General features: G+C 40.5%; 1 protein-coding gene across 3 annotated transcripts; it reads left to right on the top strand.

The window, feature by feature from the left end:
- The first annotated feature begins 38 nt into the window (after window positions 1-38).
- On the top strand, window positions 39-15,125 carry WDR53 (WD repeat domain 53). 3 transcript variants are annotated; one of them, XM_046002767.1, is made up of 4 exons: window positions 39-108; window positions 7,151-7,646; window positions 14,504-14,678; window positions 14,799-15,125. In XM_046002767.1, the coding sequence occupies exons 2-4, from the start codon at window positions 7,167-7,169 to the stop codon at window positions 15,095-15,097; spliced, it is 954 nt and encodes a 317-aa protein (XP_045858723.1). In that variant the 5' UTR covers window positions 39-108; window positions 7,151-7,166; the 3' UTR covers window positions 15,098-15,125. The 3 variants fall into 3 exon arrangements, with proteins under 3 accessions (XP_045858723.1, XP_045858722.1, XP_045858724.1); XM_046002766.1 differs by having other exon boundaries at window positions 14,504-15,125; XM_046002768.1 differs by lacking the exons at window positions 39-108; window positions 7,151-7,646 and adding an exon at window positions 13,476-13,540 and having other exon boundaries at window positions 14,504-15,125.
- Window positions 15,126-16,085: the final 960 nt, after the last annotated feature.

Raw genomic sequence — 16,085 nt, 5'->3', positions numbered from 1 at the left:
CCGGATGTGACTGTTTGGCTGAGGCGCCCCGCGCCCAATCCTATATGGGATTGGGCGCTCACGGGTGAGGTCATCGCGAGGCGCCGAGGAGGGAAGCGGGAAGCGCAGGTATGAGGTTGGCGCTGCGATTTTGTGGCTGTCCTCCGGTGCCTTTTCCTCTTTTTGATCTAGTGGTCGCGCGTCTGCCTTCCTGTGCCCCTTTCCCTGTGAGGTTTCCCTGTGTCAGATCCCTGCCTCAGGCTCCAACCTAACGCATGAAACTTCCCTCGCTTTGCTAGCCAGTTCTAGATTTCCACCTTCGGCTTGAATTGGATCTTCTTTTCTTTACTTTTAGCAGCTGAGGTCGTCTTCTCCTGGTCAGACCCTTTTGTTCTTTATTGGTAGTGTACTTAATCAGAACATGTGTCCTAGCGTATATTCAGCAAGTAAGGTCGTCATTTGAAGCTTCCCCTACCCCCGCCCAAATGTTTGGATAGCCTCAAAGTGCCGTGTAATTGCCGATTAAGTGCTCCATTCTTTTGGACAAAATGCAGCGTTTCCCAGTCTTTCCTACTAACCCGATTTGTAGGCGGATCAAGGCTGCGTGTTTTTATATAATTAGATATTCCAAAAGGGAGAATGATGTGGAGTCTGTAATTATAGATGACATCCTGGAAGAGAAAGAATTTACGCATTTGGTCATACTGCATTTTCCTAAGTGACCAGAAGTTTTCTCACAGGTTTTGAAGAATGTTTAGTGAGGGAAAATACTAGCCATTATGTGAACAAGGCACTGTGGTAGGGTCCTTTACTCGGGTTTTATATAACTCTCAAAACATCTCTGAGGTTATTACTATAATAGGGCTCACAGATTCCCTTAGTAGTGAACTCCACTGTCTTGCCTAGTGAACTGTCTTGCCTTTATGTAGTAAGAAATCTTTTAAGTAGTTTCCCTGCCGCGTATAATACATTTCTAGTTCACCATTAAAAACAAAAGAACAGCAACTGCCTTCTCTACTCTGTGGTCAATGGTGTTTGATGTTTGATTATTATTTGCTAGTCCCTTCATCCTGGATGTTTGTTTGTTTTGTTTTGTTTTGTTTTGTTTTCTCCCAGCTTAGTATCCCAGATTCTTTCCTTACTAGTGCTGATGCCACAGGCCTTCAATCATTTTGGTCACTATTCAGCTTCTCCACATCAAGACCAACTTTGGAAAACTCTAAACATGTGAAGAAAAGTTGACTTATATTTACTATAGTGATAATGATATTATTTGACATTATTTGAATAGTACTGTAATCTCAGGCTAGGAAGTTTTATTCATTATTCATTTTTCAACTTTGAACTGTAAGACATCCAAGGAAGGAGGTCCAAGTTTTGTCTGGGAAGGCACTTAGATTTCTTTAAAAAAATTTTTTTAAATAAATTTAAAGATTTTATTTATTTGACAGACAGAGATCACATATAGGTAGAGAGGCAAGCAGGGAGAGGAGTGGGGAAGTAGGCTCCCTGCTGATGTGGGGCTCGGTCCCAGGACCCTGAGATCATGACCTGAATGGAAGGCAGAGGCTTAACCTACTGAGCCACCCAGGTGCCCCTAAAAAAATTTTTTTTCCTAAGTAAGCTCCACACTCAGTGTGGATCCCCATGAAGGCTTGAACTCACCACCTGGAGATGAAGACCTGAGCTGAGATCAAGAGTCAGATGCCTAACTGACTGAGCCACTCAGGTGCCCTGGAAAAGATTTTCTTTATGACTAAGTCCTTTTCTTTCTACAAATCGCCCTCCTGACCTTGCCCCTCCCCAATTTTTAGTACCCTCTTGCCCTCTGACTGACTGTTCAGAACTTCCATCTTTGTCCTCTACCCTTTCTAAAACTGCTCTCAAGATACCCCACTTTTCCCTGCCCACTCCATGATCTCATTAGGTGTTGAAGGAATCTATTATCTAATTAGAGTCATTTGCAGCAGGACATGATTAATTGCTGTGCTTTAGACATTACCCTTAGACGTTACCTATGAGAAGAGAAACTTGTTGACCTGATACCTAAATATGGAAATAGTGGCACTACCTATTTCTGGTAGGCTTTCCAGTCCCAGTAAGAGAAAATAACTCATTTCTGAAAGATTGTTTTCATTTAACTCAGATTTAATTACATTTTTTTTCCCACTGCCTTCTACCACAGCAGTCTATTGTTAATACTTTTTGATGGTGGTCTTTGGGTGTGTTTTAAGTAACAACAAATAATTTTGTAGACTAAGGAAACGTGATTTGGGGGGCTCTGGTTGACTCAGTGATTAATAGTCTGCTTAAGCTAATAGGTCTCTATTTTTATTTTTCTAACTAGGTTAGTGATCAGTATGATCAGTATCCATATGATGTAGAGATTAGAAGTTTAATTTGTTTAAGAGGTTAAGGTAGAGCTGACCTTGTTCTGGTGAGATTAATAAGTAGATATTACTGCTTCCATTATGGAAGAATTTATGGGAACAGTGTTTTTATCTAAAATAATTCCTTTAAGTACAAAATCCATTTATTGCCTAATTTCTCACACTTGGGATGAGCTTAACCAAATGTGTCTTTAAAATTGAGTTAATCATTTCCTTTAAAAACATTATATTTAGAAGAAATATACTTTGTCTGATAGTCAGCATTTACTTACATACCCTGTGGGTAGAAAATGTGATGGAGAAACAGAAGTACTAGAAGCCCTATTTCATTCTTGTCTTAGATAAAACCTAAAAATCCCAGCAGGGATCCAAAACCTCTATGCACATAAAATCCTAAAGCTGTAGAGGGCAGACTTCCGGACGTTAAAGGTGTTTCACTGTAGAAAAACTAAAACTAATGTAGGAAATACGTGATCAGATCTCTAAAGAAAAGAGTTAAACAAACTTGTTTTTTGTTTTTTTTAATATTTTATTCATTTGACAGAGCTAGACACAGTGAGAGAAGGAACACAAGCAGGGGGAGTGGGAGAGAGAGAAGCAGGCTTTCCATTGAGCAGGGAGCCTGATTCGGGGCTCCATCCCAGAACACTGGGGTCATGACCTGAGCCGAAGGCAGCCTCTTAACCAGCTGAGCCACCCAGGTGCCCCTAAGCAAAATTATTTTTAGTGGAAGTGGCCTTTTCAATAGTTACTACAAATTTCATATTTTAAGGTAGTATATTGTCTATATTATCTGACAAATCAGTAGTCACCACAGATGACAGTCCCTAAGCCTAAATATTAATACCTTTCATTTTAAATTGTGCTAAGTGTTCTTTTTTCTTGGCTTATCTTGAACATTTGGCAAAAGTTTTTTATTTTTTTTTTATTTTTTTTTTTCTTTAAGGCAAAAGTTTTTTAATGGTAGAAAATTATTTAACTATTTTTTTGGTAGAAAATTATTTAACTACTGTTTCATTACTTGTCAGCAAAAATCAAACCACCAGGGGCGCCTGGGTGGCTCAGTGGTTTAGGCCGCTGCCTTCGGCTCGGGTCATGATCTCAGGGTCCTGGGATCGAGTCCCGCATCGGGCTCTCTGCTCGGCAGGGAGCCTGCTTCCCTCTCACTCTCTCTGCTTGCCTCTCTGCCTACTTGTATCTCTCTCTGTCAAATAAATAAATAAAATCTTTAAAAAAAAAAAAAAAATCAAACCACCAGAGTTCCCTGTTTTTACCTCTCTCTGAGTCATTTCCTCTCCAAACCTCTCCTTTAAAACTTACTTGCTTTGGTCTCTAGTTTCCTCTGTATTCTAATTCAGTGCTTCTGCTGAAATAAAGTATCTTTTTGTCTTTCCCATTTTGTCCTCTTTATGAAAATTGCTATATATGATTTTGTGACCATGTTTCTGTTACTCCCCCCACCCCTCTGTTACTTTGATTACTGAAAGGTTTTTTTTTAGCAGTCTAGTTATTTTGTGTATGTGTGAGTGCCTAAAAATGGGAGGAAATAAGCTTTGTGTCAGGAATAGAAACTTTAGGCAGATTGCCAGTATTTTAAATTATTTTTCAAAACAATATTAGGAAATTTATCTGTACAATTGGATTGAATTTAGGTGTCATCTGAAAATATGAAAGCAGCTATGGCAGCTTCTCAGAGAAATTCTCCCTTGGCTTGTGATATTAAACATTAAATTTGTTCAGGTAGATTTGTTTGCTTCTTTTTGTTTGAACATTTAGAGTTCCATAAATTGCCCTTATTTCCTTTTTTTGATTTACCCAACAGGCAGTTGAGGCAGGATACTCTTATGTGGCAATTTCATTGTATAAATCTGGGATGCCTAGTGTATCAGGAGTCTAAATTTTGCACATAAGCACTACTGTTAAGTGTAAGCAGATGATAAGAAAATTAAAAAATACGTGAGGTTGGGGTACCTGGCTGGCTTATTCGGTAGAGCATGTGATTCTTGATCTCAGGGTTATGAATTCGAGCCCCATGTTGGGTGTAGAGATAAATAAATAAATAAACTTGAATAAAAAATGGTAAAAATACATGAGTACACTTAAAAGCCATAATGAGGGGTCCCTTGGTGGCTCAGTCCTTTAAGAGTCTGCCTTCCATTCAGGTCAGCAAGCCAGGGAGCAGGGCATCAAGCTCCTTGCTCAGCAGGGAGCCTGCTTCTCCCTCCTTGTCTGCTTTCCCCTCCCCATGCTTGTATGAACACACCACTCACTAAATCTTTAAAAATAAAATAAAATAGAACTCTGGAAAACAACCTGAGGGTTTTGAAGGGTCAGGGGTGGGAGGTTGGGGGAACAGGTGGTGGGTAATGGGGAGGGCACGTTTTGCATGGAGCACTGGGTGTGGTGCAAAAACAATGAATACTGTTACGCTGAAAAAAATAAATAAAATCGGGGAAAAAAATAAAATAAAATAAAGCAGTAATGAATTATTTGTGACTTTTGGTTATTTTCTGTACTTTCAGAGAATACTAAAGTTAAAAACTATTGTCAAGGGTACCTGGATGGCTTAGTGGGTTAAAGCTTCTGCCTTCAGCTCAGGTCATGATCCCAGGGTCTTGGGATCTGGCCCCACAAGGGGCTCTCTGCTTGGCAGGGAGCCTGCTTCCTCCTCTCTCTCTGCCTGCCTCTCTGCCTACCTGTGATCTCTGTCTGTCAAATAAATAAATAAAATCTTAACCAAAAAAAAAAACAACTATTGTCAGTGGAATTGTTAGAAAACGGTCTTCGTTATTCAAAAATTTGGGAGCCAGGGACACTTGGGAGGCTCAGTTGGTTAAGCAACTGCCTTTGGCTCAGGTCATGATCCCAGGGTCTTGGGATCAAGCCCCACATCAGGCTCCCTGCTCAGTGGGGACCCTGCTTCTCCCTCTGCCACTCCCCTGCTGTGCTCTCCTGCTCTCTCTCTCTGTCAAATAAATAAATAAGATCTTTAATAAATAAAATAAAAATTGGGGATCCCTTTATATTGGGTCCCATGGACAAATCTTAAAGGCCAGATGATTCTGATCAAATTATTTAACACTTCTGAAACTCCAGTTTTATTATCTTTAAAATTGAATAATACTAAACAGAAGGGTTGTCTTGAGAATAAAGTTAACTAATGTACTGAATTAGTCTCTAGTGGTAAAACCCAAGGGTCTTTTTTTAACCATTTCCCTGGATGATTATTGGTGTAGTATTCTCAAATTTTAGCATACCTCAGCATCACCTGGAGGGCTTGTTAAAACACATGGCTGGGCGCCAACCCCAGCATTTTTGGTTCAGTTGGTCTAGGATGGTATTGGACAATTTCTAAGTTCCTAGGTGATGCTCACAGTCTGGAGGCCATACTTTGAGCACCATTGGTGTAGATCTAAGATGCCACTTTGACCAGCCTAATAAAACTGGGAAAAGTGAGGGGCATCTGAACTGACTCAGTTGATGGAGCTTGCTACTCTTGATCTGGGGTTGTGGGTTCAAGCCTCACGTTGGGTGTAGAGATTACTTTAAAAAAAAAGTGATAATGGTAATATTTGTTGAGCACTCATGTACCAAGCACTATTATATGTGCTTTACATATTTTTATTTACTTTTCTATGATCCTATAAAATGGTGCTATTATTATTACCACCCCAATTTTATAGAGAAGGAAAATGAATCACAGAGAAGTTCAGTAACTTGCCCAAAGTCACCCAGCTAATAATAGATAGTAGATCTATTCAAACCCAGAGAATCTATTCCCTAAAACATTCAGATAAAAGATATAACCTAATGATTGAGCAGCTCTCTCTCTTTTTTTTTGAAAGATTTTATTTGTTTATTTATTTGGCAGACAGAGACCTAAGTAGGCAGAGAGGCAGGCAGAGAGAGGGGGAAGCAGGCTCCTGCTGAGCAGAGAGCCTGACGCAGGGCACGATCCCAGAACCCTGAGATCATGACCTGAGACGAAGGCAGAATCTTAACCCACTGAGCCACCCAGGCACCCCGAGCAGATATCTTTTGAAAAGTATTTTCCGGGGCGCCTGGGTGGCTCAGTGGGTTAAAGCCTCTGCCTTCAGCTCAGGTCATGATCTCTGGGTCCTGGGATCGAGCCCTACGTCGGACTCTCTGCTTGGCACGGAGCCTGCTTCCCTCTCTCTCTCTCTCTCTGCCTGCCTCTCAGCCTGCTTGTGAGCTCTCTCTCTCTGTCAAATAAATAAAATCTTTAAAAATAAAAAATAAAAATAAAAAGTATTTTCCTAGTGTAAATATGTAATGTTTGTTTATTTATTTATTCTAAGATTTATTTATTTCAGGAGGGGTAGAGAATGAATTGGGGTGTAGAAGGCAGAGGGAAAGGGAGAAGCAGGCCCTGCTGGGCAGGGAACCTGATATGGGGCTTAATCCCAGGACCCCAGGATCATGACCTGAGTGGAAGGCATACACTTAACCGACTGAGCTACCCAGCTTCCCCTATAATGTTTATTCTTGTGTGGGCCTCACGTCAAATACTGGAAGACCAGGTTTGCCTGGGACCCTGATTACAAAGAAAGCTTATTTATGCATGTGCCAGCCAGGGGCCACACAATCCTGTGTCCCAGCTAGGCTTTTGTAGACTTGATCTTCAAATGTCTTTTTTTTTTTTAATTAAGTTTTTTTTAGATGTCTTTTAAAAAATATTTAAATGAAATACTGCGTATTGCATTTGTCTGCTACCATCAGGATCTTAAATAAGAGATTGTAGTTTTTCCCCCTCTTCTCAGGGTCTCCTGGGCCATAATGGCTGTCAAATGGACTGGTGGACATTCTTCTCCTATCCTCTGCCTGAATGCAAGTCAAGAAGGGATAGTGGCTTCTGGAGCAGAGGGTGGTGATCTCATGGCTTGGGGTGAAGATGGGACTCCTTTAGGACATACACGCTTCCAAGGAGCTGATGATGTTACCAGTGTCTTATTCTCTCCCTCCTGCCCCACCAAGCTCTATGCCTCACATGGAGAAACCATTAGCTTACTGGATGTCCGGTCCCTCAAAGGTTCCGTGGACCATTTTCATGTGAATGAAGAAGAAATCAATTGCCTCTCATTGAATGACACTGAAAACCTGCTGGCTTCTGCTGATGACTCCGGGGCAATTAAAATCCTAGACTTGGAAAATAAGAAAGTTAGCAGATCACTGAAGAGACATTCCAATATCTGTTCCTCTGTAGCTTTTCGGCCTCAAAGGCCTCAGAGCCTGGTATCATGTGGACTGGATATGCAGGTAATGCTTTGCAGAGAGTTCTTGGATAATTTCTAAATGAGTTTAGGAATGATCAAATTAAAGTATATCTTTGCTTTTTCTGTTCTCTACTGACATGTCTTTTCTATGTATGAATCATTAGCCTTACTTCTACCGCATTTTTAATGCTAACTTGACAAAGCCTAGTAGGTTTCATTTACAAAGTAAACATTTATCCTTTAGCTTTCCTTTCTCTATACCTGAGAGTCATAAACTCTGAGAATTCAAATATTTGATTCTAAGTATCTTTTTAAAGAAAAGAGCATGCTGAAGGCAGACTTTATCACCCACTCTCTACAAACTTTTTTTTTTTAAAGATTTTATTTATTTATTTATTTATTTGACAGAGAGAGAGATCACAAGTAGGCAGAGAGAGAGGAGGAAGCAGGCTCCCCGCGGAGCGGAGAGCCCGATGCGGGGCTCGATCCCAGGACCCTGAGATCATGACCTGAGCCGAAGGCAGCGGCCTAATCCACTGAGCCACCCAGGCGCCCCACAAACTTTTTTTTTTTTAATAAGGATTTTTTTTGTTTTTACTTTGTTTTTACTTTAAAATTCTGTGGTACATCTATTGAAGTATTGTGTATTGGTGACCAAGATCAGAGCATTGCATTCAATGAGTTTTGAAAGGAACATCACAAATTAGACCAAATTCAGAGGAAAGCCATCAGGAGAGTAGATGTATCTAGAAACTCCATTTTGTGGGGGAAATGAAAGTGTTTAATTCTTGGTTTTCATGAGAGGGAAAAGTAGAATGTGCTAGTCTAAATAGAAGTCCTATAGAAGCAGACTTAGGGTTTGTTTGTTTTTTAAGATTTTATTTATTTGAGAGAGAGAGAGAGCACAAGCAGGGAGGAGAGGGAGAAGCAGATCCCTGCCAAGCTTGATTCCAGGATCCTGGGTTCATGACCCAAGCCAAAAGCAGACATTTAACCGACTGAACCACCGAGGTGCCCCCAGATTTTGGTTTAATAAAAGAAAGCTCCCCCCCTGCCCCCGATAGCTTGAACTTTCTCATAGCAGATGTACTTTTTTTTTTTTTTTAAGATTTTTATTTATTTATTTATTTGACAGACAGAGATCACAAGTAGGCAGAGAAGCAGGCAGAGAGAGAGAGAGAGGGAGAAGCAGGCTCCCCACCAAGCAGAGAGCCCGATGCGGGGCTCGATCCCAGGACCCCGAGACCACGATCCGAGCCAAAGGCAGAGGCTCAACCCACTGAGCCACCCAGGTGCCCCAGATGTACTTCTTCTTAAAAGTAAATCTTGTATCACTGGAGTGAGAATAATCATGGCTTCTCTTTGGTGAACACTTAGTACTTGCCAGCTTTACATATATTAGTCTTCACTCTAATCACACCCTGATAGTTACTATTTCTTTTTTAGAAATGAGACTGGGGTTTAAAATAAGTGTCCACACAGCTGCCTGAATTGAGATTCCAGTCTTCATTCTCTCTGGCTCCAAAGCCTGTATGTTTTTTCTGTGATATCAGCAGTATCAAGCAGGATATCATGTGTAATGTAGTAGAAAAAGTTCTTGGTTTGGGAACAGTTGAGTTCTAGAAAAAGAACCATTGTTGATCAATGACCTGTATGCACTGCACTGTTGTGGCATTTAATCTACATCCTTAACTGTGTACAGTTATCTTTCAAGACTCTGTGATTCCATTAATAGCATCAAAGATTTGTCTAACAATATTTATTATTCCCTTCTCTACCCTCTGCACCCACTCTTAAGTCAGAAGAAAATGAGGCTGGTTGTTGTTGTTTTCATAATGACTGCCATTACCCTCCCCCAAGCTACTGGTATTTAGTAGGCAGAATCAGGAAGTGTCTTAAAGCGCTGGGACAGTCCCTAAACAGTAAAGAATTGTCTTACCTAAAATGTGATCCCAGGGTCCTGGGATCATGACCTGAGCCGAAGGCAGAGGCTTTAACCCACTGAGCCATCCAGGAGCCCCTCATGCTTTCATTCTTCAACTTAATACCTGTTGTCAGTCACCGGTTCATTAACTTACTAGGCATGGCAGTAAACAATTCCGTGTGCCAAAATGACCTATATACTTTTCAGATTGGATAAGAAATAGGCATCCAGAATTTATCATTTTACCTCCAGTTCTAGGAGAGAAGTTATAGTGGCAGGCAGCTGCTAGAGGACAGTATAGGATATAAGTATTTTGTGAGAAGGAGATTTAGATTGCTTTTTTGATTTGACTCCCAAGACTTACTAAAATGTCACTGTAGATTAACTTCTGCATTGGGTTGTGCTATACCAACAGTGGTAAGACAGCTCAACTATGCTTTTAGGAAATTACTTTCCTTAACTGAAGTTGAAACTATAATATATTCCACAGTTTACTTCTTAAAACCTGGCTGTCCAGTATTATTCTAAAGTTTAAGAATAGCCAGCCTATGGAAGGGTCCAAGAATGTAGATACAGGGGCGCCTGGGTGGCTCAATGGGTTAAAGCCTCTGCCTTTGGCTCAGGTCATGATCCAGGGTCCTGGCCCACATTTCTTCTTCCCCCTCTCTGCCTTCCTCTCTGCCTACATGTGATCTGTCAAATAAACAAATAAAGTCTTTTTAAAAAGGAAAAAAGAATATAGGTACAGTAGTAGAAGGGAATTCTTATCAGGTTAATTTTGGGCGCGCTTTCTCTCTGAACAAATATTTTATCCCAAGGCAGGAATTGAATTATTGCCACACATAATAGATGCGTTCATTGTAACTATCTCTGCTATTATAGAAATTATAAAAATTATATCTTTCAATCTAGATAGGTTTAAATAATTAGGCAAGCACACTTAGAGGGGCAGGGACCTTAAAGTGATTAAGACATTTGAGGAGCGCCTGGGTGGGTCAGTCAGTTAGGCAGCTGCCTTTGGCTCAGGTCGTGATTCCAGGATCCTGGGATTGAGCCCCGAGTCTGGCTCCCTGCTTGGAGGGGAGCCTGCTTCTCCCTCTCGCACTCCCCTCTCGGATTCCCTCTCTCACTGTCTTTCTCCCTGTCAAATAAATAAAATCCTCAAAAAAAAAAAAAAAATTTGAGACTGCTTAGTATTTATTAAGTAGCTATAAAATATAAAATGTGTAAAATATAAGAATAACATTAGGGGCGCCTGGGTGGCTCAGTGGGTTAAGCCTCTGCCTTCGGCTCAGGTCATGATCCCGGGGTCCTGGGATCGAGCCCCGCATCAGGCTCTCTGCTTGTCCGGGAGCCTGCTTCCTCCTCTCTCTCTGCCTGCCTCTCTGCCTACTTGTGATGTCTGTCAAATAAATAAATAAAATCTTAAAAAATAAAAAAAATATATTTTTTAAAAAAGAATAACATTAAATAAATACATGGGTAGTCACCACTCAAATACAGTTTTCTCTTGTAAAGACCTTTGGAAATTTAAGACCATAATATATTTCTGTGGCATAAACGTTGATTTTTTTGCCCTTCCTTTCCACATCTGAAAATAAATGATTCAAAGGTTAGTGTTCTTTCTGGAGTTTGAAAGATCACTAGTACCAGCACTTAAGGATCGGGCTGGTAAAAGGCTTTTTTTCCTTGAAGATAATTCTTCGTGTGGAAAGAAATGTTTTTGTAGGAGGAGCAATTCATGAGTGGAGTCATATTGATGTGATTGCTTTCACTTCTGAATATTTGCCAGTTGTCCACTTTCTCCTCCTCTGACATTTTGTAGGATCATAAACCCCAAACTTTTGAATTCTTTTCTTTCAGTGTCTCTTGCTTTCCTTCTTAGGGTGACACCGCTGGAACCAGTGGTTGAGAAATTATGAAACACCTTAGAGTACTCAGCAGTTAGGAAGAGTAAAGTGGTGGTATGGAAAATGTCCAGGCAGGAATGGTCTGGAATCTTCAGTATTTGGAAATGATTCTTGGATTGGTAGAATATGAGATGACTGTTACTACAATTAGATGATTTCAGTAAATACACAAAAATGTGTAAGCTGCTGAAAACACTCTGGGTATAGTTCTTGTTTAGATGTCTTACGAGGACATAAAATATAATCCAGGCATCACGCAGGACTGTGCAAGAAAGACTTGGGGATACCTGCCAAGACATTTAAGCTAGCAGATTCTAAAATGTCTTCCTTGTGTTTAGACTTTTTTATAGAGATGGTTTCACATTACATTTTTTTTTAAAAGATTTTATTTATTTATTTGACAGAGAGATCACAAGTAGGCAGAGAGGCAGGCAGAGAGAGAAGAGGAAGCAGGCTCCCCGCAGAGCAGAGAGCCCGATGTGGGGCTCGATCCCAGGACCCTGAGATCATGACCTGAGCCGAAGGCAGCGGCTTAATCCACTGAGCCACCCAGGCGCCCTCACATTACATTTTTTTTTAAAGATTTTATTTATTTATTTGACAGAGAGAGGCACAGCAAGAGAAGGGAACATAAGCAGGGGGAGTGGAAGAGAGAAGTAGGCTCCCCACCAAGCAGGGAGCCCAATGCAGGGCTCAATCCCAGGACCCTGGGATCATGACCTGAGCTAGAGGCAGATGCTTAACAACTAAGCCACCCAGGCACCCCTCCACCTTACATTTTAGTACTTGTTCATCTTTGTTATAGTTTCTGATATTTCTTTATTTTACTTTAATTTACTTTGATTTTTTTAGTATTTTGTCTTTAGTCAAATAGCAACTGCTGGCTACTTAGTATAATGTTAAATTTACTTTGATTTTTTTAGTATTTTGTCTTCAGTCAAATAGCAACTGCTGGCTACTTAGTATAATGTTAAAAATCTAATCCAGAAGGGTTCAGTGCTTTCCTTGATAGAAACAGAATATAAGTGTTACTGGATGTCACTTCTTTTGGAAGGCTAAGTTGAGGGAAGTTACTGTCAAAAGAAAACCAAATTGTTAGTATCCTCAGCAGTAGTAATCTTTTTTAAAAAAAAAAATATTTATTTGGGCGCCTGGGTGGCTCAGTGGGTTAAAGCCTCTGCTTTTGGCTCAGGTCATGATCCCAGGGTCCTGGGATCGAGCCCCACATCGGCCTCTCTGCTCAGCAGGGAGCCTGCCTCCCTTCCTCTCTCTCTGCCTGCCTTTCTGCCTACCTGTGATCTCTGTCTGTCAAATAAATAAATAAATAAATATCTTAAAAAAAAAATTTATTTGTCAGAAAGAGAGAGAGAACATAAGTAGGGGGAGCTGCAGAGGCAGAGGGAGAAGCAGATGCCCTGCTGAGCAGGGAGCCTGACTTGGGACTTAATCTCAGGACACTGGGATCATGACCTGAGCCAAAGGCAGTCACTTAACTGACTGAGCCACCCAGGCATCCCAGCATGTAATCTTGTCAGTTCAGATCTATGCTTTTGAATGAACATGGTCATGCTTATTCTAGTGTCCATTTAAATTGTGACTCATAATTATGGGCTAATACTAGTTGGTAAAATATGGGGCACCTGGGTGGCTCAGTCAGTTATTAAGCATCTGAGTCTGGTTTCGGCTCAGGTCATGACCTCAGGGTCTAAGGATGGAGCCCAGCGTTGGGCTCTGCACTCGGTGTGGAGTCTGCTTGAGATTCTCTCTCTTTTTTTCTCTGTCTCCCTCATTCCCTCTCCCAACTTGCACGTGCACTTTTTCTCTCAAATAAATAAATAAAATATTTTTAAAAGATAATTAGATGGTAAAATAAGGCTGTCTATTCTCTGAAATATGAAGAATATTTTCTTTTTCAGATTAGTTGCTATGGGAATAAAATGAATCACTAGATTATAGAGTAAAATCAATTCACAAAGCTTTTTGTTTTGTTTTATACAGGTTTCAGTTAGCCTTTCATTTAAATCAATTTAGTAGGTCCAAAATCATAGTATGAAACAACAAAAAACCTGCATATATCAGGATGTCAAATTAACCAACAGACAGGTATGGAACTTCTGCTCTTTTCCAGGCATTGTGCTAGATATTAGCAAAGATGAATTAAATCTCAGGGCTCCTGGCTGGCTTAGCAGTGGAGTATGTGACTCTTGATCTTGGGGTAATGAGTTCCTGCCTCATACTGGGCATGAAGTCTACCGAAAATTTTTTAAAAAGAAGAATTAAATCTCAAGAAACTGACAAGCTAGTAGTATATGTTGGTTAATAGCGTAGAAATTAAATATGGGAGAGAAGTAAGCTGGAATAGTTAGAAAAGCCGTCCTAGAGGAATAGGGACTTGAGGTAAGCCCCTAAAATGGGTAATTTAGGTAGTGTGAAAGGAAAGAGAAAGCGTTCCAGATTTCATGTATTTAACTTGAGAAGTTTTTTGACTTGCAACTGGCATAGGCTAAAATTAATAAATCTCATTATTTATTAATGACTTCAGGGTGCCTGGATGGCTTCAGGGTGCCTAGATGGCTCAGTCGGTTAAGCATCTACTTTCAGCTCAAGCCCCACATCTTTTGCCCTCCTCAGAGGGGAGTCCCTTTCCCTCTGCTGCTCCCCCTGCTTGTGCTTTCTCTCTCTGTCAAATAAATAAAGTATTTTAAAATATTAAATACATTTCATACTCTTCCATTTTACTTGCAGAGATAAGGGTGCAATGACTTAAACTGGCAATTGCTTAAGAATGTGGATTGCACTTTAATGGGGTTGTTAATCACAAGTTATTTAGGATCTTGTTTTCTAAATTCTACCTTACTGCCCACTGGCATCCTGGTTTTGGCACCAGGGTAGCATTCCCCTGGCATATTATAGTGCTATGTGAATTTTTAAAAATTTAATATTGCTGGACCTGTGTTGTAGTAATTATTATGAGACTATTTTGGTGACTTAATTAGAAGTGGAATAAGCATGGTAATTGAGCAAAATGACTAAACCTCTGTTTGCATAACTCCCTCTTATTTAAAGGTAATGCTATGGAGCCTTCAGAAAGCACGGCCACTCTGGATTACAAATTTGCAGGAAGATGAAACAGAGGAGATGGAAAGCCCACAATCACCTGGTCAGCTTTTAAACCCTGCTTTAGCCCACTCCGTGTCTGTGGCATCATGTGGTAATATTTTTAGCTGTGGTGCAGAAGATGGTAAGGTTCGAATCTTTAGGGTGATGGGAGTTAAGTGTGAACAAGAATTGGGATTTAAGGGCCATTCTTTGGGAGTATCCCAGGTCTGCTTTCTGCCAGAATCCTATTTGCTGCTTACAGGAGGGAATGATGGGAAGATAATGTTGTGGGATGTAAGCAGTGAAGTTGAAAAAAAACAGAAGAGTCCTACGAAACCTACTCACAGGAAGAAAACTAAGAGAGCATCTTATACGAAGCAGGGTGGAAACACTCATGCTCCAGCAGATGAAGAAGAACATGGCAAAATTTTACCAAAGCTAAGTATTGAACATGGAGAAAAAGTGAACTGGCTCTTAAGTACAAGAATAAAGGGATACCAAAATATATTAGTAGCTGATCAAACTAGTTGTATATCTGTATATCCCTTAAAGGAATTTTAAATCCAATAAAATCATTTGAAAAACTGCAGCAACTTTTTATAGTTTTAAAAAAATCCTGATGGTTCATTTTTGTCATTCTTAATGTTTGTCGTATGTGGAATAGTACTATTCCATCGTATAAATTATAAGGCATCTGAATGAAAGATAACTGGGTAATACTTTATATAGTAAGTGACATATTAAAATTTGAGGGAGGAGAATATTCACTGCGTAATGGCCATATACCAGCCATTTTACATGTTTCATTTCTTCTTCCAAATCCATGATGTGGGTGATTTCTCTCATTTTATTGCCATAGTAATTGAGACTTAAAGATATTAAGTAACAAAGAACCAGGAAAATTGCAGGCGTGATTACTTACCTAGAAAGGATCTTGGTTGTCTTGTCAAGCCTCCTGCCTCAGAGAAGCCCACATGTGATCTATTCCAAGTTTAGTCACCACATTAGTTATAACTGGTTATTTCAGATCCTAGGATGTCATGAGGAGCCTTACCAAGGTGGAAGAGGAGACCTGTTCTTGCTTGTTCCATGTAAAGCCCAGAAGGCTTTGCTGACAATTACTTGGTGGTGTTTCTAAGAAAAGGACTTCAGAGTCAAATCAGTTTAGGATATTATGCAGTAATCCAAGCTGTGATGCTGATAGAACCAAGAATAGGCTGAAGTTACAAATAAGAAATTCTTACTTTTTTAAGATTTTATTTATTTAACAGAGAGACACAGATCACAAGTACGCAGAGAGGCAGGCAGAGAGAGAAGGGGAGGCAGGCTCCCTGCTGAGCAGAGAGCTCGATGCGGGGTTGGATCCCAGGACTCTGAGATCATGACCTGAGCCGAAGGCAGAGGCTTTAACCCACTCAGCCACCCAGGTGCTCCATGAATAAGAAATTCTAAGAAGAGGGACGCCTGGGTGGCTCAGTGGATTAAGCCGCTGCCTTCGGCTCAGGTCATGATCTCAGGGTCCTGGGATCGAGCCCCGCATCAGGCTCTC

The sequence above is a fragment of the Meles meles genome, chromosome 4 (genome assembly GCF_922984935.1).
Source record: "Meles meles chromosome 4, mMelMel3.1 paternal haplotype, whole genome shotgun sequence".
NCBI lineage: Eukaryota > Metazoa > Chordata > Mammalia > Carnivora > Mustelidae > Meles > Meles meles.
Note: the sequence above shows the minus strand (reverse complement) of the source record. Positions and strands in the feature narration are given on the sequence as shown.

Coding starts and splice junctions, on each gene's coding strand:
- WDR53 (XM_046002766.1), top strand. CDS start 7,167: ATGGCTGTCAAATGGACTGGTGGACATTCTTCTCCTATCCTCTGCCTG. Junction 7,647..14,503: donor CATGTGGACTGGATATGCAG/GTAATGCTTTGC, acceptor TCTTATTTAAAG/GTAATGCTATGGAGCCTTCA.